Source organism: Emydura macquarii, unplaced genomic scaffold (assembly GCF_026122565.2).
Source record: "Emydura macquarii macquarii isolate MOO-44397 ecotype Brisbane River unplaced genomic scaffold, CSIRO-AGI_Emac_v2 contig_2768, whole genome shotgun sequence".
In the NCBI taxonomy this organism is placed as follows: domain Eukaryota; kingdom Metazoa; phylum Chordata; order Testudines; family Chelidae; genus Emydura; species Emydura macquarii.
Window position 1 is genome coordinate 31,865,677 of NW_027132905.1, and position 20,569 is coordinate 31,886,245.

The 20,569-nt window shown below is 45.5% G+C and overlaps 1 protein-coding gene across 3 annotated transcripts in view; it reads right to left on the reverse strand.

Annotated features, from left to right (window-relative positions):
* DIAPH1 (diaphanous related formin 1) overlaps positions 1 to 20,569 on the reverse strand; it is a 162,569-nt gene that overhangs the window by 105,125 nt on the left and 36,875 nt on the right. For 2 of the 3 annotated variants that reach the window (XM_067566945.1, XM_067566947.1), the window contains exons 2-4: positions 6,943 to 6,969; positions 5,914 to 6,072; positions 4,672 to 4,773 (exon numbers count right to left, since the gene is read on the reverse strand). In XM_067566945.1, coding sequence (XP_067423046.1) covers positions 4,672 to 4,773; positions 5,914 to 6,072; positions 6,943 to 6,969 — 288 coding nt within the window. The remainder of the gene's footprint in view (positions 1 to 4,671; positions 4,774 to 5,913; positions 6,073 to 6,942; positions 6,970 to 20,569) is intronic. The other variant, XM_067566946.1, reaches the window with a different exon arrangement.

The following is a 20,569-nucleotide window of genomic DNA, read 5'->3' on the forward strand; positions in this document are numbered from 1 at the left end:
GAGATAAGCAGGGAAGAGGTGACTGGCTCTGTGGATGTGGGGAAAGCAGTGGACATGATATACCTTGACTTTAGCAAAGCTTTTGATACAGTCTACCACAGTATTCTTATCAGCAACTTAAAGAAATATGGGTTGGATGAATGGACTATAAAATGGATAGAGAACTGGCTAGATCATCGGGTTCAATGAGTAGTGATCAGTGGCTCCATATCTAGCTGGCAGCCGGTCACAAGCGGAGTGCCCCAGTGGTTGGTCCTGGGGCTGGTTTTGTTCAACATCTGCATTAATGATCTGGAGGATGGGGTAGACTGGACCCTCAGCAAGTTTGCAGATGACACTAAGATAGGGGGAGTGATAGATACCCTAGAAGGTAGCGATAGGATACAGAGTGACCTAGACAAATTGGAGGATTGGGCCAAAAGAAATCTGATGAGGTTCAACAAGGACAAGTGCAGAGTCCTCCACTTAGGACGGAAGAATCCCATACACAGCTACAGACTGGGGACAGGCTGGCTAGGCAGCAGTTCTGCAGAAAAGGATCTGGAGGTTACAGTGGATAAGTAGCTGGATATGAGTCAACAGTGTGCCTTTGTTGCAAAGATGGCTAATAGCATATTGGGCTGCATTAGTAGGAGCATTGCCAGCAGATTGTGGGAAGTGATTATTCCCCTCTATTCGGTACTGATCAGTCCACATTTGGAGCATTGTGTTCAGTTTTGGGCTCCCCACTACAGGAAGGATGTGGAGAAGTTGGAGAGAGTCCAGCGGAGGGCAACAAAAATGATTAGGGGGCTGGAGCACAAGACTTATGGGGAGAGGCTGAGGGAAGTAGGCTTGTTTAGTCTGCAGAAGAGAAGAATGAGGGGAGATTTGATAGCAGCCTTTAACTACCTGAAAGGGGGTTCCAGGAAGGACGGAGCTAGGCTGTTCCCAATGGTAGTAGATGACAGAACAAGGAGCAATGGTCTCAAGTTGCAGTGGGGAAGGTCTACGTTGGATATTAGGAAAAAGTTTTTCACTAGGAGGGTGGTGAAGCACTGGAGTGGGTTACCTAGGGAGGTGGTGGAATCTCCATCTTTAGAGGTTTTTAAGCTGCGGCTTGATAAAGCCCTGGCTGGGATGATTTAGCTGAGGTTAGTCCTGCTTTAAGCAGGGGGTTGGGCTAGATGACCTCCTGAGGTCCCTTCCAACTCTAATATTCTATGATTCTAAGAGGAAGCACGAAGAAGAGGGTACAACAGGGGAGGCCTCCTGAGAAAGTAGGGCAATCGTCTAGTTATCTTAGGTGCCTATACATGAACACAAGGAGCCTGGGAAACAAGCAGGAAGAATTAGAAGTCCTGGCACAGTCAAGGATGTAACTAAAATAACCAAGACTTCGTGGGGTAACTCACACAACTGGAGCACTGTCATGGATGAGTATAAGCTGTTCAGGAAGGATAGGCAGGGGAGAAAAGGTGGAGGAACCGCACTGTATGTAAGAGAGCAATATGATAGCTCAAAGCTCCAATATGAAACTGGAGAAAAGCCTGTTGAGAGTCTCTGGATTAAGTTTAGAGGCAAAAGCAAAAAGGGTGATGCCGTGATGGGCATCTGTTATAGGACCACCGGACCAGCAGGACGAAGTAGACAAGGCTTTCTTCAGACAACTAGTGAAAGTTTCCAGATCACAGGACTGGATTCTCATGGGAGACTTCAATCAACCTGACATCTGCTGGGAGAGCAATACAGCAGAGCACAGACAATCCAGGAAGTTTTTGGAGAGTATTGCGGACAACTTCCTGGTGCAAGTGCTGGAGGAACCTACTAGGGGCTGTGCTCCTCTTGATCTGCTGCTCACAAACAGGGAAGATTTGGTAGCGGAAGTAGAAATGGGTGGTAACCTGGGCAGCAATGACCATGAGATGGTAGAGTTCAGGATCCTGGCAAAAGGAAGAAAGGAGAACAGCAGAATACAGACCCTGGACTCCAGAAAAGCAGACTCCGACTCCCTCAGGGAGCTGACGGTCAGGATCCCCTGTGAAGATAATACGAGGGGGAAAGGAGTATTTTAAAGAAACCTCATTGAGGGCGCAGGAACAAACCATCCCGATGTGCAGAAAAAATAGTAAATATGGCAGGCGACCAGCTTGGCTTAACAAAGAAGTCTTTGGTGAGCTTAAACACAAAAAGGAAGCTTACAAGAAATGGAAGCTTGTTCAGATGACCAGGGAGGAGTATAAAAAAACTGCTTGAGCATGCAGGAATGAAATCAGGAAGGCAAAGCACAATTGGAGTTGCAGCTAGCAAGGGTAACAAGAAGGGTTTCTACAGGTATGGAAGTTTATAACTCCATGAGGACCTGATGGTGTGTCCAAACATTCAAAAAATGTTTGTGAATAACTTCTTGTATATGCACCCAACTTTATCCAATAATGTTCAATGTACGAGATCTCATTATGATGGAAATGTGAAATTTCTGGTGCAAACCATTTGAAGAGAAAGCTTGAAAGAAGAGCATTAGTAGGATTTTCAAGAAGTGTAATACCAGCTACATATTTTCAAAGCCCTATCCCTCAGAAATGACTTGGCAGATTCACCACTCTTTTTTTTTTTTTTTTTTTTTTTTTTTTAAAAGAGTCTCTTGTAGCCAAACATCAAAGTTTCAAGTGCAAGAGATCTTTTTAGAAGTGGGGACCAAAAATTGAGCTTATAATGGAAGTTTATTTACATCTTTGATTAAAGAGAGGCTCTCCCCCTCTACAGGGGCAACGTCAGCTTGAAACGTCTGTTTAGAATTTTTGTACTTAATATAGTTACTTATAATATGCAAGTTACTAAAACTAAAAATGTTGTTTCTAAAAAAGGCCATTTTTCATTGAAAAAGTTTTCAAATGAAAAATGACCTTTATTAGAAAAAAAAATTTTGCACAAAATTTTTGTTTTTTCAAAGTTTTATGAGTTTTCAACAAAAAACCAAGAATTGACAAACAATGTTTTTATCCCTTCTTTCCCCTCCTCCATTTCCTTTTGCCACTGGAAAAAAATAAACCCTTCCCTCCAAAAATGGGTTTTAAGTAGGGCTGTCGATCACAGTTAATACATGTGATTAACGCAAAACAAATTAACTAGATTAAAAAAATAGTCGTGATTAATCTCATTGTTTAACAATAAAAGAATACCAATTTACATTTATTATAAATATTTTTGGATGTTTTTCTACATTTTCAAATATATTTATTTCAATTACAACACGGAATACAAAGTATAAAGTGCTCACTTTATATTATTTTTATTACAAATATTTGCACTGTAAAAATATACAAAAAATAGTATTTTTCAATTCACTTCATACAAGTCGGCTCAGTCCTACTTCTTGTGCAGCCAATCACTAAGACAAACAAGTTTGTTTACATTTATGGGAGATAATGCTGCCCATTTTTTATTTACATCTGAAAGTGGGAACAGGGTTTCACATGGTACTGCCATAGCCTTGCTTGCATTGCAAGGTATTTATGCACCAGATATGCTAACCATTCGTATGCCCCTTCATGCTTCAACTCTTAGGCTGTAAAGTTTTACATTGTTTTATTTTTGAGTGCAGTTATGTAAAAAAAATTATAATTCTACATTTGTAAATTGCACTTTCACGATAAAAGAGATTGCACGACAGTACTTGTATGAGGTGAACTGAAAAAATACTAGTTCTTTTGCTTATCTTTTTTTAGAGTGCAAATATCTGTAATCAAAAATAATATAAAGTGAGCTTTGTACACATTGTATTGTGTTGTGTTGAAATCAATATATTTGAAAATGTAAAAGAACATCCAAAAATATTTATAATAAATTTATATTCACATTCTCTTATTGTTTAACAGTGCTATTAAAACGGCGATTAATCGTGACTTTTTTTAATCTCATGTTTAATATTTTTAATCGTTTGACAGCCCTAGTTTTAAGTTTCAATAACTGAAAAAGGCTGGGTATTTTGCAGAAATTTTTTGAAGTTTTCACAAAACACACTGAGCATTATCAAACAATTCTAAAGTGTACTATAACTGAAAGAAGTTTCCAAAAACAAAACCCTTTTTTCCCCATTGTTTACTTTGTGAATTTGACAACACAGTCAGCTAGTTTTCTCCCTTGCTGAAAAGCCCTTTATAAACATCAACAAAGAAGCAGAAAAACCCTTAAACACACTTTTTAAGAGAATGTTTTTAAACAATTAATAGTATGTCCTGAAATAAAGCAGCACTATCAGAAACTGGATATTATATTTTAAACTAATCATTTAAAAATGATGATTGTATTCTTTTAATACTTAGCCACAGAAAATCTTGCTTCATTCTGCTATGTTAACAATAGTTATGAAAATAAGTTATATGATATGATAAATTTCTGAGAAAAAGGTTTATGAAAACTCAGCAGTTTATGAAAGTTTATGCAACAGTTTATGAAACTCAGCATTGGAATAATTTTTGCCTCTTCAAACACTTCACTAGAGAGTTCATTGAAAAAACTTAAGTTAGCAAGTACAAATGAACAAAGAAGTCACTGGGATAGGGGCTGTGCATCACTTGTCTCCAGTATTTCAGGCTTTTACTGCCAGTATATATTTCTTTCAAATTGTTCAAGAGGTTTGTGTTTCATGTCAGGTTTTCAGCTTTCTGTACTCAAAGCAAGAGTACTCACAGCTTTGGAGGTATGTAGATACTGGGACACCATCTCCCTCTTGATTATTATGTCCTTCTCCCTCAGAGGCTGCTGCTTCTCCTCATTCAGATTCATATCGACCTATTGAAGAAAAGCAAGGAAATGTTCACTCAGACACAAATTCCCTGATTCTGGGAACAATGTCACACACACAGAAATATCATTTGCTACATGGAACACAATCTGCTCAAAGCAACAGGAAGCTTGCAAGACCTGAAATGTGGTTCAGTGAGCACATCAGAATCGCAGAGGGAATAGCCTGCACGTGTGTGTATACACTGTCAGAGGATACTCCAGAGATAAGGAGCGGACAGGAGCAGTCCCATCCACCCTACCGCTACTCCCTCCCTGACACACACCTCCCAGGGGGATGCTGGCATTCCAGTGGGACAGAGAAGAGCCCCCAACTCCTAAAGGGGTTTGTTGGGCCAGTGGAAGGCTTAGAATACAATTTACTAAATTGACAACCCCAGCAATTTTCTGGTCTACAGAGCTGCTTTTGTCACAATGATTAAGCAGCTGTCAACTGTCAAGCAGTGATAGCTTCTGCTAGTTGTTACCCATTCTGGGCTCTTAAGGTTTCCAGGGGTGTTTTATTCAATGGAACTAAAACAATTTAGTCCCTTCTCAAGACCTTCCTGCCAGTCTGATTCATGTTTGTTGGGTTTTTCTTTGTTGTAAATTTAACTGCTGTAAAGTTTGCCAATAACACAAACATCTAAGTAGAAGCAAACATAGAGAAGGTTAGAACTAAACAGCAGAAAGGCCCAGAGGTAGGGATGTAAACCATACAGCTGACCCCAAAATATTAAAGCAAGTTTATTTTAATCTTTTCCCCTTAATTCTGTCCTACTATCACTCCTATAGACAAATACTAAAACTGTTGCAGGGGAAGGATTGGGACTGAGAGGCTGGAAGGAAGAGGTCTACACAGGAAAACCCTGAGAACCACTGTCTCATACTATCTATGAGAAATGACAGGCCAAGGAATCAAAGCAGACTCCCTTCATTGGAGAGCTGTGGGGAAGCACAGCAGGCTCCATCATGGTGATGGAGGTAGAAGGTGTGGGCTGATATAAGACATTGTGATTATGAGGTAACACTAGGCACCTAGGATACAGGCAGGCACTACTGTCTCCACCTCTTGTATTGGCAAATGGGAGATGATGACCCAGAGAGCACACAATATCCAAAGAGTGAAGGAAGGAGTCATTAACTTACCAGCATCTGTTCAAAGAGGACCAGCACATTCTCATCTGAGATTTCCTGCAGCATCTGACCTGCACTAGGAACATCCATATAGGAAGCAGAAGAATTCCTATGAGCCACACTGGATTTTTCCTTCTCCTTCTTTATCCGCATGCTGGTGAATCGCTCCAGCTGAGTGAGAGAAACAGAAATCAAGCTCAGCACAACCTCATTTCACAGCTCCCAATTCCAGTGATTACCCTCAACCACATATGCTGCCCCAAAACTAATGCAAGGCATTCTACCCTAATTGCATTCTATATATGGCATTCCCACACATGCACTGCACAGAGAAAGCACAACTGGTTTGGGAGTAGTTCTGACACCAAGAGACCATATATTGTGGTCTATGGACCTACTAAGTACGCATTAGTAGGGAAGTTTTTGAAACTTCATAGACCAGAGACAAAATTCTCTGCAGACCCTCCAAGTGGCAGATAAGGGTTCTTGTACTGCATGGACACCTTAACTGAATGAGGCTGACAACTCACACAGTATAAGGTTAGTCAGTATTCTCCAAATGTCCATACACCATCACCAGCAGAGGATAAATAGAAATGCTGGTACAGCTAATGACAATTCCCGCCAGAAACATGTTAATTCAATGCCTCCCCAGGGAAATCTGAAACACCAGAAACCTGGGGGCCAAAAGACAAGGTCTATCCCTGCAGTCAACGGTCTTGCAAAGCCAACCTACTGGAACATGCCAGTGTTCAGATTGCCAACTATAACAATGCTTGTAAGGGAAGAGTCAGCAGAGAATGTATAGTCATCGTCTACGTCTAAGAAGCAGAGCTAGAGAATCCTAGAAAAGCGAATGCCTTATGTGAGAGACAACACGCACACAGCAGGCATGTGACAATTAGGGCTGGAGTTTCCAAACAGTAAGACTAGAATGGAACAGGAAGAGGGACACTGCATGCATGGTGCAGGAAACAGCCAGGAACAGGAAAGTTACAGCAAGTAGGAGAATCACATGCAGAAGAAAACCACCATCCTTACCTCATCTGCCATGAGCCGCTTCAAAGTCTGTGGGACAGAAAAAGGCAGAAGAGGAGAAACAAATCAATGACACAAGAAACACCCCAAACACAGAGGAGAGCGTGAGAATGAGAAACAAAAATGGGTAGTGATAACCCAGCTTGTTCCACTTCCAGAGTGAACAGACCATAATGCAAAATTCCCATATCCTGCACACTACCGCTGAGGAAGGATTTAACCCACCAAAGCAGGCATAAAGCAATTCTACAGATTTGGGAGAGGAGAGCCTAAGTAGCAGGCAGCAATTACTGTATGAAACACAAGCTTCTTTCTCTTTCCTCTTTGACTCAATTTTATCTCATACTCAAACCTTTTCTAGCGATGCATAGTGACTCAAGACCTCAAGAATTCCTTTTGGGGAAAGCAGAACCAACCACACTACGTGGACCTAGTCTCCAGTCAGGAGAGGACAATCTGTTCCAACATAGGATGCCCTCTTTCCCTAGTATGGAAGGCAGAGGTATGGCCTTATCCCCCATCTGGGACAACAGAGCTGGTTCCACCGTGCAACTATGTCTGGTGAGAGCATAACTAATCCTGTTATATTTCAGCCCTTGTTCCAGACCTCAACAGCCAAGACTATATGGAACAGTTTGTTCTAGACTTGGCATTGCACATATGAGGAAAAGGCCTAGGCAAAGGAAAATCAGGCCCTTTCAATTCAATCATATCACTGACAACCACAGCTCTTGCCATCCCCTCAGCTGTGTCAGAAGGGGATCTGTCCTCTTAAAGTGCATGTAGGACCTCAGTGTTCCATTTCAGGTGAATAAGCTGGAACCCTTGTTTTGGATATGTGCTTCCCAGAATATACAGGTGATAACTTCAGAAGCTGGGACAGCTTCCTTTCACATTATTAGGAATGTTAAAGAGATATCAACTTCTGCAATTTTTTTAAATCTATCTGCATGCAGAATCCACATGGCTGTAATTTCCACTACTGCAACTTCTTTGATTTGTCATAAGCGAGAGACTCCAGCAGAGGGCAGAACGAATCAACATTTGGAACAAGAAGCAGCAGATTTTCTGCTGCTCTAATGTCAGAGTGTGAAACACTAACACAATCAATGCAGACCAATCAGGAGACAGATGTTAAAGTGAATCACAGAGACAATGGCTCTTTTCCAGTAGCCATCCCTTGTACTACGGCATCAAACACTGAATCAGGGGCAATGTACCCAGTTAGTTCAGTGCACCACAATTTAGGATGATGCCAAAAGGTGAACCAACTCCAGTGGATCACACAGTTTAAACCCTTAATATGACTTGGGGATGGCCCACACTACACGAATTCCCTTCCTCCCCACCTCCAAAAGTTATCCGAAGATGACCCTGAGAGAATCAAGACAAAAGCTCATCTGACACCATTGGCTCATTGTACCTCAGGGCTCCATGTACTCCATAATTCTTTAGTTGTGGAATTCACCATTGTTGTTCACAATTATACTCCAGAACTTCAGCTTGCATTTAAAAATTCTTCTACTGGCCCTTATAATTGTAGAAATAACCTTGCAAACATGAACTGAATTTAACCAACTCAAATGTCTGGAGAGAGCCTGAAAAAAGTAACTTTATGAGGTGTAAACTAAACCCGTTCATCTCAGTCAGGGCACCATGGACTCTGATTCTGTGGTTGTGTTATTTGGCATTTTTTCCAAGATCATTCAGTGTTTTTGCCAAGAAATTTTCTCATTGTGCTGCAGCCACGCACTTGATATTGTGTATTCTCTCTCTCTGCCACCTCCTGCTCTCTAGCTGCTTCCCCACAAGAGGGAGCTAGTTATATTACAGGGCCTGCTCCCTGCTTTTCTGTTCCATGGAACCAGAGCAGGAGTACAGCTTGGGCTATGTCTACACTGAAGCACTAATTCGAATTAGCTTAATTCGAATTACAGAAAGCGATTTATAGAAAGTGCTGCAGAATGTCCACACTACAGTGTTTGTACTGGTTTCTTGCGTCCACACTGGCCAGCCTTAATTCAAATTAGAAAGCAGTGCAATGTATGAAGCTATCCCACAGTGCAACTAACCATAAAGGCTGTTGTGACGAGTGTCATCATCCCAGGATGCAGCACTGCTTCCCCCACCCTCTTCCCCCACCCCCAAACAAACAGGAAAAGGATTTTCATGCTGTTTTTTTACTCCCCCGATCACCATTGCTGCAGGCACATGGAGCCAGCTGAACTATGCTCTCATTTTGACCGCGACAAATACATAGCAGCTTATCCTGCATTACTTTAGAACTGTATGCTGTTTGCCTTTTATGCTCCCCCCCACCCCTTGTATATTGCTTGCCTTTGATTTTTCCCTTCACCAAACGAACCCCCCCACCTGTATGCTGTTTGCCTTTTATGCTCCCCCTACCATTCCCTGTACATTGCTTGCCTTTGATTTTGATTCTACAGATGTCTGTAGAATGTAAGATTAATAACAACGGAGTCAGTTAGTATATTAATACGGTGATACAAATGTTTCCATGTCACTGATGGAAAGCATAATATAATGTATCCACATGTAGCACTGTGAATAAACTCTTAAGAAAGTATCAATTTCCATGATTGGCCACTGAAACAATGTAGCAAAGAAATTCCTCTCACTGCAGGCATTTAAAACGCATTCATCACGTGGGGAGGGGTGTGGGAGGTGAAATCTTTCAAACCCTTAAAGAGACAAACTGCAAAGGGCTTGTTGTGTGTGTGGGGGGGTGATCACAGCTTGGATTTTAAACCCATTCACTGCAGGAAATTAAGATTTAAATCTTCCCGGGGCTGCTTTGGGGGAGGGTACTGAAATGGGGCATCATGGGATAGTCTGGAGGCCAATTAATTCGAATTAAGTCCCATTGCGTCCACACTCACACTAATACGAATTAACTGATGCGCTTCAGGCGCTAATCCACTTGCAGAGGTGGTTTTATTAATTCAATTTTAAAGGCTTCTTAATTCGAATTAACAATGCGCAAGTGTAGATGCGGGAGTAATTCATTCGAATTAAGGGACTTTAATTCGAATTAAGCCACCAGTGTAGACCAGGCCTTGGTCAAGGAACAGAGGGAGCCAAAAGTGTAAACTGGTGCTGCCTGCAGCACAGCAGAAGAGTCCCAGGGAAGTGATCTCCTGAAGTTCATTACAAATTCCCTACTTCTCCGTCACATATGGTGGGGAGGGGAGAGAGGGAGGAAACTCTGAATCAAGCCACTTGGACAACATTATGGGAGCTGAGGCTGGGTAATGGAACTGGACACCTGAAGAGTATAGCAAAAAGCTCAATTTCAAAAATAATCTCTGATGAAAATAATCAAATAGTTTTACATCAATGACAATTTTCAACACTGAGCCATAGCTGTGTGTGTTTGTGTGGGAGTGATGATGAAAGACATTTCATGGTGACAAAATAAATATTGCTGTGGAATTTAGAGTGTGTTGGATGGAATTTGTTCCTATTGTGCAATAGAGTACACAGCACCTCAGTGCAAATTACGATATCGACATTCTTAACTCCTTTACCTTGGGGGAGTTCCAGTGGCAGAGCAAGGAGGCTGAAGACTTCAATGCACCCAGAGACAGATGCAGGGCTGATGTTAGCTTTTGTAGGGGCCTTGGCAAGGTAAAAGGAGGCTATTCATCTGTAATTGGAGTTCTTCAATTGACTTCTGCACATTCTTACCATTAGGACATGCCAACAGTAGCTTGTATTGGTGGGAACTAGTTTTTACTAGTTAGTACCCCTGAAACATTCTAAGATCCCTACCCCTCCAAACATTTGCAGGCAGAGCTATCAAAGTGGGGTGTGGCATGTCAACCATCTCAATTTCTGCCACCACCTGTTCAGATCCAATCCTTTAGGAAGCAGAGAAAGTGGGTGCGGAAAAACAAGGTTACTTACCAGTAACTGTTGTTCTTCGAGATGTGTTGCTCATATCCATTCCAATTTAGGTGTGTGCACGCCCCGTGCACAGATTGCCGGAACTTTTTCCCTTAGCACACCCACAGGTCCGGGTGCGGCGCCCCCTGGAGTGCCACGCTCATATCACGGTATATAAGGCGCTCCTGGCCCCGCGGGTCCCCAGTCCCTTCTTTCTGCCGACTCCGGCAGCGGGGACGGAGGGTGGGTTTGGAATGGATATGAGCAACACATCTTGAAGAACAACAGTTACTGGTAAGTAACCTTGTTTTCTATCTTCGAGTGATTGCTCATATGCATTCCAGTTTAGGTGATTAAGTAGCCATACCCTTGGCAGCGGGTAGGAGTCACTGGCGAGCAGCTCTATTCAGCACGGCTCTGCTGACTGCTTTATCGTCCCTCGCCTGGTCAACAATGGCGTAATGGGTCGTAAAGGTGTGCACCGACGACCAGGTCACTGCTCTGCAGATGTCCCGCAGAGGCACGTTCTCTAGGAAGGCTACAGATGAGGCCTGGGCTCTGGTTGAATGTGCCTTCACCGGTCCTGGCAGGGGCACTTTTGCCCGCTCATAACAGGTCTTAATACAGGTTATGATCCACGATGAGATTCGCTGAGTGGAGATGGGAGAGCTCTTCATCCGGTCTGCCACTGCCACAAACAATTGTGTCGATTTCCGGAAGGGCCTGGTTCTCTCCATGTAGTATGCCAGGGCCCATCTGACATCCAGCGAATGCCACCTTCGCTCGTCCGCCGACCCATGAGGTTTAGGGAAAAACACAGGGAGGAAGATGTCTTGATTATAGTGGAACTGGGACACTACCTTGGGCAGGAAGGCCAGGTGGGGCAGCAGCCTGACCTTGTCTTTATAGAAAACAGTATATGGGGGCTCCGATGTCAATGCTCTTATTTCGGAGACCCTCCTGGCTGATATAATGGCCACCAGAAAGGATACCTTCCAAGAGAGGACCAGTAGGGAACATGTGGCCATGGGCTCGAAGGGAGGTCCTGTCAGCATGGTGAGGACCAGGTTTAAATCCCAGGGAGGGATCGGGTCCTGAACCTGTGGAAACACCCTCTCCACCCCCTTGAGGAATCTGACCAACATGGGGTGGGAAAACAGGGAATGCTGCTCCATTGGCTGGTGGAAGGCCAAGATGGGCGCCAGGTGTACCTTCAGGGAGGCCAAAGCTAGGCCTTGGATCTTAACGTATAGAAGGTATTCCAGAACCATCTGTATGGGCGAGCAGCCTGCCATGATACCCCTGGTCTCCGCCCAACCAGTAAAGCGCCTCCACTTAGCCCGGTACGTAACCTGCGTGGAGGGTTTTCTGCTACCCAACAGAACCTATTGGACCTGTAAGGAGCAGGCTCTTTCTCCCTCTGTCAGCCAGAGAGTCTCCAAGCTGTCAGGTGGAGGGAGTCCAGGTCCAGGTGCAGCAGGCGCCCCTGGTCCTGGGAGAGCAGGTCGTATCGCCTGGGGAGCATGATCGGTGTGGCAGTACCAGTACTGTCTCGGCCACGCTGGGGCAATCAGGATGATATTCGCCCTGTCCCTCTTGATCTTGAGAAGGACTTGAGGGAGGAGTGGAATGGGGGGAAATGCACACATCAGGGCCCCCCCCTTCTATTAGGAACACGTCGGACAGGGAGCCCGGCTCGCGACCTCGCAGCGAGCAGTATTTCGGGCACTTACTGTTCCAAGATGACGTGAACAGGTCCAGTTGGGGAACACCCCACTCTCGGAAGATTGAAGCTGCTACCTCCTGGTGTAGTGACCACTCGTGTCGGGGTGAGAACGACCTGCTGAGGTGGTCCGCCTGGTTGTTCCTACTCCCCGGGAGGTGAGAGGCAAATAAATGAAAGTCGTGCCTCATTGCAAATTCCCATAGACGTGTAGCCTCCTGGCACAGGGCCGAGGAACGCGCTCCCCCCTGCCTGTTCGTGTAGAACATGGCTGCGGTATTGTCTGTGAGGACCTGCACCACCCTGCCCCCTCAGGAATCTGAGGAAGGTCTTGCAGGCCAACCGGACTGCTTTGAGTTCACAAACGTTGATATGCAGGGCTCTCTCCTCCGGAGACCATAACCCTTGGGTGCCTAGGTCTCTGCTGATGTGGGCTCCCCATCCCACATCCGAGGCATCTGTGCTAAGAACCACTGACAGAGTCAGGTCTCTGAACGGGACTCCCTTGAGCACCTCCCTCGGGTTCCTCCACCAATCGAGGGAGGACAGCACCTATGGGGGAACCGTGACCACCTTGGTCAGTAAATATCTGGAAGGTACATAAACCGAAGCTAACGAAGCCTATCGAGGCCTTAGCTTGAGACGTGCCAGCCTAACCGCGTATGTAGAGGCTGCCATATGTCCCAACAGCTGCAGGCAATGCCTGGCTGTCGTCGTGGGGACCTGTAAAGCTCTGCAATAATGGTACCCATCGCCTGGAATTGGGGCTGTGGCAGGAAAACTCTTGCCCGAATGGCATCCAGGGTGGCCCCGATGAAGTCTATGCGCTGCACCGGGGTGAGTGTGGACTTCTGCTCATTAATGAGCAACCCCAGTCTGGTGCATGTGGCGAAAGTCAGCTCCAGGCTGTTCTGCACATGAATCCTGGATCAGCCCTTGATGAGCCAGTCATCCAGGTAGGGAAGATTTGTACCCCGTTGCGGTGCAAGTGGGCCGTGACTACCGCCATACACTTAGTAAAAACCCTCGGGGCCGAGGACAGGCCAAATTGGAGGGCTGTGAATTGGTAGTGGCCTCCTTTTATCATAAATCTCAGGAACCTTCTGTGTCCTGGCAAAATGGAGATGTGAAAATACGCATCCTTTAAATCAAGAGCAGCGTACCAATCCCCTGGATCTAGGGCAAGAATTATAGAAGCTAAGGAGACCATACGAAATCTAATTCGTCTGATAAATCTATTCAGACGATGGAGGTCCAGGATAGGCCTCAGGCCCCCCTTGGCCTTGAGGATCAGGAAATACCTGGAGTAAAATCCCCTTCCCCTTTCCGCATGCGGAACCTCCTCTACCATTACCGATGCCATTACATCTACCATGCCGATGTAATCGGTGCCAAGTGCGCCGGCGTTGGATACGACAGTGTTGGGTATGGCGGTGCCAGGCACGCCGAAGGCATAGTCATTTGGCCCGACGGTGCCTGGGTCCCCAGGAGAGCCGGGGGCATCGATGCTTTCCCTGTCAGGGAGGCTGATGGTGCCGTAGCAGGTGGCGGTGGCGGTGCTGATGCCGTTGTGGTCGGTGCCGCATCGAAGGGGCCGGCAGGACCTCCTGGCCCATTGCCGTTGCTCTGTGATGGTGACCCGGGCTACCAGTAGGCGAGCCGGTGTGGTGCCGCGATGCTTCCCGCACCGGAGTGCTCGAGCCCGAGCTGCGGTTGGTGCCAGAGTCAGCGCTGAAGCTCCGGCACCAGCTCTTGGGGCCTCTTGACCGCCCCCAGTGCTGCGATGCCGAGGTGCTCGACGACTGGGAGTCGGAGCTCGAAGGGGATGGGCTCTCCACCCTCCATGACCGTCTGGGTGAGGATCGGGAGCGATGCTTCCTCCACCCACCAAGGCCACCGAGCGCGGGTTTGCCCTGAGACGCAAGTCCCAGATCCCTCAGCCGAGGGGGGGACGGAGGCGTAGACAAGGCAACTCTTTTAAATGACAAAAACTAACTTAATAACTACTTTGGTGCTCTAACAAGAGCGATAGTGCTAAGGACTGCTGCTTGCAATAGCAAGGGCAGAAGTTCCAGCAACCATCAGAGGCGGAAAGAAGGAACTGGGGACCCGCGGGGCCAGGAGCGCCCTATATACTGCGATATGAGTGCGGCACTCCAGGGGGCACCACACCCGGCCCTGCAGGTGTGCGAAGGGAAAAAGTTCCAGGAATCTGTGCACGGGGCGCACACACACCTAAATTGGAATGCATATGAGCAATCACTCGAAAATAGAAGTGAATGTGCAGAAGTCATCTTGAAGAACTGTGGTTATAGAAGAGTAACATTCATTTCTTCTCTGAATGGTCTCTGCACATTCCCGCTCTTGGGAGTTTGGCGAGCAGTTCTCCTTGCTCTGGATGGTGGGCTGAGGAGAAGGGGTTATACAGAGTGCAAACTGTGCATCTGATCTATCTGCCAGATCTAAGGAATATCTTATGAATGTATGATTTGAGCTCCTAATGGCAGTTCTACAGTTTCCCAATATGGAAATATGTCTGAGACAGGCCATGTAAGTGTCCTTCACTCTAGCCGAGTGCCAAGCCATCCTGGAAGAAGAAAATAGGTGTGTTTATAAAAAACACTCTTTATTACAGAGTCTAACCCCCCTGGAAAGTTCTTGGGTGAGACTGCCTGACCTTTACTCTTTTCCTTAGATGAGAGGAAACAGTCTAGGTAATTTCCTGTATTCCTTAATCCTATTCTAAAAGGGAAATGCATCCAAGCATCAAATGTGTGTAGCAACTGCTTAGCATCACAAGCGGAGTTCCCCAGGGGTCGGTCCTGGGGCCGGTTTTGTTCAACATCTTTATTAATGATCTGGAGGATGGGGTAGATTGCACCCTCAGCAAGTTTGCGGACGACACTAAGCTGGGGGGAGTGGTAGATACCCTGCAAGGTAGGGATACGATACAGAGTGACTTAAACAAACTGGAGGATTGGGCCAAAAGAAATCTCATGAGGTTCAACAAAGAAAAGTGCAGAGTCCTCCACTTAGGAAGGAAGAATCCCATGCACGGCTATAGACTGGGGACCGACGAGCTGGGCAGCAGCTCTGCAGAAAAGGACCTGGGGGTAACAGTGGATAAAAAGCTGGATATGAGTCAGCAGTGTGCCCTAGTTGTCAAGAAGGCTAATAGCATATTGGGCTGCATTAGGAGGGGCATTGCCAGCAGGTCATGGGAAGTGATTATTCCCCTCTATTCGGCATTGGTGAGGCCGCATTTAGAATATTGTGTCCAGTTTTGGGCCCCCCACTACAAAAAGGATGTGGACAAGTTGGTGAGAGTCCAGCGGAGGGCAACAAAAATGATTAGGGGGCTGGAGCACAGGACTTATGAGGAGAGGCTGAGGGAACTGGGCTTGTTTAGTCTGCAAAAGAGAAGAATGAAGGGGGATTTGATAGCGGCCTTCAACTACCTGAAAGGGGGTTCCAGGGAGGATGGGGCTAGGCTGTTCTCGGTGGTGGCAGATGACAGAACAAGGAGCAACGGTCTCAAGTTGCAGGGCGGGAGGTCTAGGTTGGACATTAGGAAAACGTTTTTCACTAGGAGGGTGGTGAAGCACTGGAATGGGTTACCTAGGGAGGTGGTGGAATCTCCATCCTTAGAGGTTTTTAAGCTGAGGCTTGACAAAGCCTGGCTGGGATGATATAGTTGAGGTTAGTCCTGCTTTGAGCAGAGGGTTGGACTAGATGACCTCCTGAGGTCCCTTCCAACTCTAATATTCTATGATTCTATGATCTCCTGAATGAGACCTAAAGAAAAACACAAGTTTATGGACTTGTTAAGATGAAATCCTGTTATCACTTTGAAGCAATTTTTACTATATCAAGACTAAATAGAGCTAAGATGTACTTTTACCAACGACCAGAAGTGCCCCAAGGATTTTAAATGAAGTAAGTACTACACTATGGATTGAATAGGCACCAAAGCTATGTTTATGTTATTGTTGGTTGCTCACAAAAAGAATCATTTCCATGTATGATCATAGCGTAGGCAAGCTAACAGCTTCTTATAATTTAACAGAATAACCTGTACTTTTTCCAAGTAGGATAGTTCCAGTTCTGTAAAGCCCTGCAAATCTGCAGATATCCTCTTTACATCCATGGATCATGTTTGTGGATCAGATGTGGATATAAATTTTGTATTCACACAGGGCTCTACAGATCTGTCAAAGTCCTATGGTACATGCTGTAAAGTGGAGAGTCTTGGTTTGGATGACAAATGCAATCTCTCTGCTGCGTCAGTAGTCTGGAATTGTGTGGAGACAGGTAAAACCCACAAGCAGGGACCACCCCTCCCCATTAAACCCAAAACTGTGCAGGGGAAATCCCAAACACCATACGAGCACTGGGACCCAGATGGTTCCCTCCCACACCATGGGGCCTTGGGAGATAATTACAGAGCAGAGCCAGCCAGAGGCTTCAGCTAGTAGGGGCAGAAGCAGCCAAAGCATATCTTTGGTCTTTTAGACATTCAGAGGACTTTCTACATTTTTAGCTGGACTGTCTCTGCCCTGCACTGATGGGATGTTTGCTCCAATCTTCCCCTTCCCACTCCCTCACAGTCTTTTCTTCACCTTACCTTCACACGTGCTCTTCTTTTCTTCTCTGCCCTGTCTCCTTCACTCTCCTTTCCTTTCAGTTTAACCCCTCCTAACTAAACCCACCTAAAAAAAATTGTTGAAATAACATTGACCTCTGTTGTCATCACATCATTCACTCTACTTGTGTATTCTACCCCTTTCCCCAACCTATGTTGGTACTGTCCAGATACACTGTAAGCTCTTCAGGGCAAGGGCCATCTGCTACTCTGTTTGCACAGCACCTAGCCCCATTCTTGGTTGGCTCTTTGACACTACCATAACAAACATTATTAATTATTATTATTATTAATAATAATAATAAAATAATAATAATAATAATTACATACTTGCCCAGGCTGAGGCAATCAGAATAATCTTGGCTTTGTAGTCTTTGATTGTCCACAAGAACTCTCTGTATTACAGAAATTGGGGGTGAATACACAGAGAACTACTCTTCCAGATTAGACAAAATGTATCCAACATGGTCTGGTTATCTGCTCCTGGACTGGAGTGCTGATATTTGGAGTTGTATCTTGTAAATAAGTCTCTCCCCATATAACCCCCCTGTAGATGTCATTCGCTATTGAGTTCTTGAGGGACTCTTATGACAATCATGCAAGTCTAGGCTCAGCTGATCTGACAGTATGTTATCCTTGCCTAGAAGCCACATCAGAAGCACAGAATAAAGGATGCTCTCAGGGTGTGCTTAACAACTGACCAACCTTTGGTAAAAAGGACTTTAGACAGTTTTATCTGGTCTTACGGCAATGACAAGAAAAGAGCTTTTTTGCTTCCACAGATCTTATTGGTTTCTGGACATTATCACCTGACAGTTTACCATGTTAATGACCAGTGTGACAGAAGAGAACATCTTTCTACTGAGAGCATCTAGCTTTTTACCCTCTCTATTGGGAGAGATAGAGTGGACTCCACTTCTTTTAGCTCTTTGAATGGCAGCTATCACTGCCAACAAATTTGGAAGAACTAGAAGCCCTCAGGAGGGCAGCTGATATAATTTGCCTGTCCAGATGCTGGGTTTAGCTAGGGTTTTTTTTGCCAGCTCTAATAACCTATCTAAAACTGGCAGGATAATCTTATTCCTAGAGAATAAACTCAGCATATAAAACAATCTAGATGTGCAGTGTCCTCTAAGGTTTCCTAAGGGATGTTTAAGGTAGTAACTATCCTTCCTGAGTTTGTGAAATTAGAGCCTATTTTCTGGAGGGCAGAAGAAGTAGATGCACCTACATTGTCATCCAATGAAGTTTGAACATCCAGATCTATACCTATGTCCAAAGATTCAATAGGCCCTGCTAGTTCTTCAGACAGTACACCTGGGACAAAAAAAGAAGACTGGTCCCTCAGGATCAGGGAGTGTGATGGCTTGGTTAAGTGAAAACCCAAAAGGTGTAAGAGACATTTATTTACCTGGGGAACCAGTAAGGAATCGTAGAGGGAGGTTCACATATCTCAAGAGAGGTCTGCATAGCTAAGGAAACAGGTTTTGCCTTGTAAGTATTTTTTTCTTTTTCTTTCCTAAAGAAGGAAGAAAAACTTGCCTCACCACCTTACATTTTTTTCCTTTATCTTTAAGCAAGGAGGATAACATACTTGAAGCTACATAGAGGGTCCCAATATAACGCAGATCCGAATTAGGGTGTTTCAGGTATTTTACACAACAAACCTAATCCACTACAGTAACCAATGGCTCTTAGGAAACATCAAGTACCTTAGGAGGCTTACAATGAAGTTCTGAGCATGGAAATGATGGCCTTGGATCCAGGACAGGGAGTTGATCCATACTACAGGCTTGGCCTCAAATATCACCCTTTGCTGTGGCTCTCACTTCAGCTGATAGAGCCTTATGGATATGCTTTTGCATTTCTTCAGTAAGAAGTAGCTCAATTACTGGATTGCTAGGGATTGGCTGTTTCAGCAGATTCAAAGACGGGCTCTTTCAGCAGAGGCTGACACCTGTGAGGCCAAATGTTTGTTTGGCTGGATCTGATGTTTGCAAATTCATAGTAACCAGCCCTGGTGTCTGTCTCCTTCACTGGAACTTTGCTGGGCTTTTTGAACCCCTCAGGGATTGGAGCAAGGCTGATCTCCCCACATTTGTGATTCCCTCTGTTTTGGGCTCAGAAAATTTAGCTGCTAATGCTTCCTGCAATACCATAGCTTGGAGGAAAATCTGATACTCCCTTCTGGCCTTGGGGATAAAGGTGCTGCATATGAAGCAACAAACAAGCGAATGACGTTCCCTCAACTAGACCTAACACTACATGTGCATTCAAAGCAAGAAAAAAGACAGAGCTAGAGGCACAGAGCTTTAGCCCTGCTTTCTTTCTTGGATTCTTACATATCAGAACCAAGGACCTGTGCTAGGACTTAGATCCAAAAAAACCAAGAAAATAAAAATAAGAAGAATGTGCACGGCCCCTTCCAGTTTCCCTCTGGGATCCAACCTCTCCTGTTTCCCAAAACCCACACTACTGTCTGGAAGTGGAAATATTCTTGGGGTTTTCTCTGAGCGCTGTGTGTGTGCCTCAGTTTCCCCCATATGTTACTCATGTATTTCAGTAATGGGCCCCAGGTGTGTGGTCATTACAGAGGCCACTAGAGGGCAGATGGGCCTTACCCAGCCACATGTACGCAGACAATGGCCAGGACCCTCTGCCCTGGGTCAACAAGCTGCAAGTTTGTAACAGGTTGTGGCAGGCAGACACAAGGAGGGGGTAGACACCTTGCCTGGGAAGGAGACAAAGGACTGGGGAGGGGCAAGGGGATGGCTCTGGTGACTGGCTGGAAAGGCAATCCCTCATAAGGGGGATCAGGAGCAGGGCCTGAGAATGGGCTCTGAAGCTCCCTAGTTGGCTGCTGCTGTAACTTCTAATTAATCTGCTTACAAAGTCTTTCTACACAATGATCCTGAGAACTAATAAACCCTTCTGACTTCCATGCTGGCTGTGAATTGCCTCTGATTGCAAGGCGGGATACATGGTAAGAGCTCCCCAGAGTCCCATCCAAGGGGACTCACAGGGGGAGATCAGGCAGAGCAGGTGCACTGAATGCTCCGAGGCCAGAGCCAGGAGGCGGCTGCACAGGTGTGTGGAGACCTGGGGGGGAGGGGGACTCCGAGCACTAGAGTCCTGACTGGCTGGGTCCTGAGTGGTTCCAGAGCACGGTTCCTGTGGGACTCTGTCACATTGGCTCTGGCAACTCTCTGCAAGAACTCCTAATGTACCCATTACTCAGCCTAGAACAGTTGTTTTAGAGACAGGAAGAGTTAGGATAGGCTTGCAGAGGCATTATCTGGCTGCGAGCACATCCTGACACAGAAGGGGCAGTCCTAATCCCTATTCTTCAGTTAGCTGCC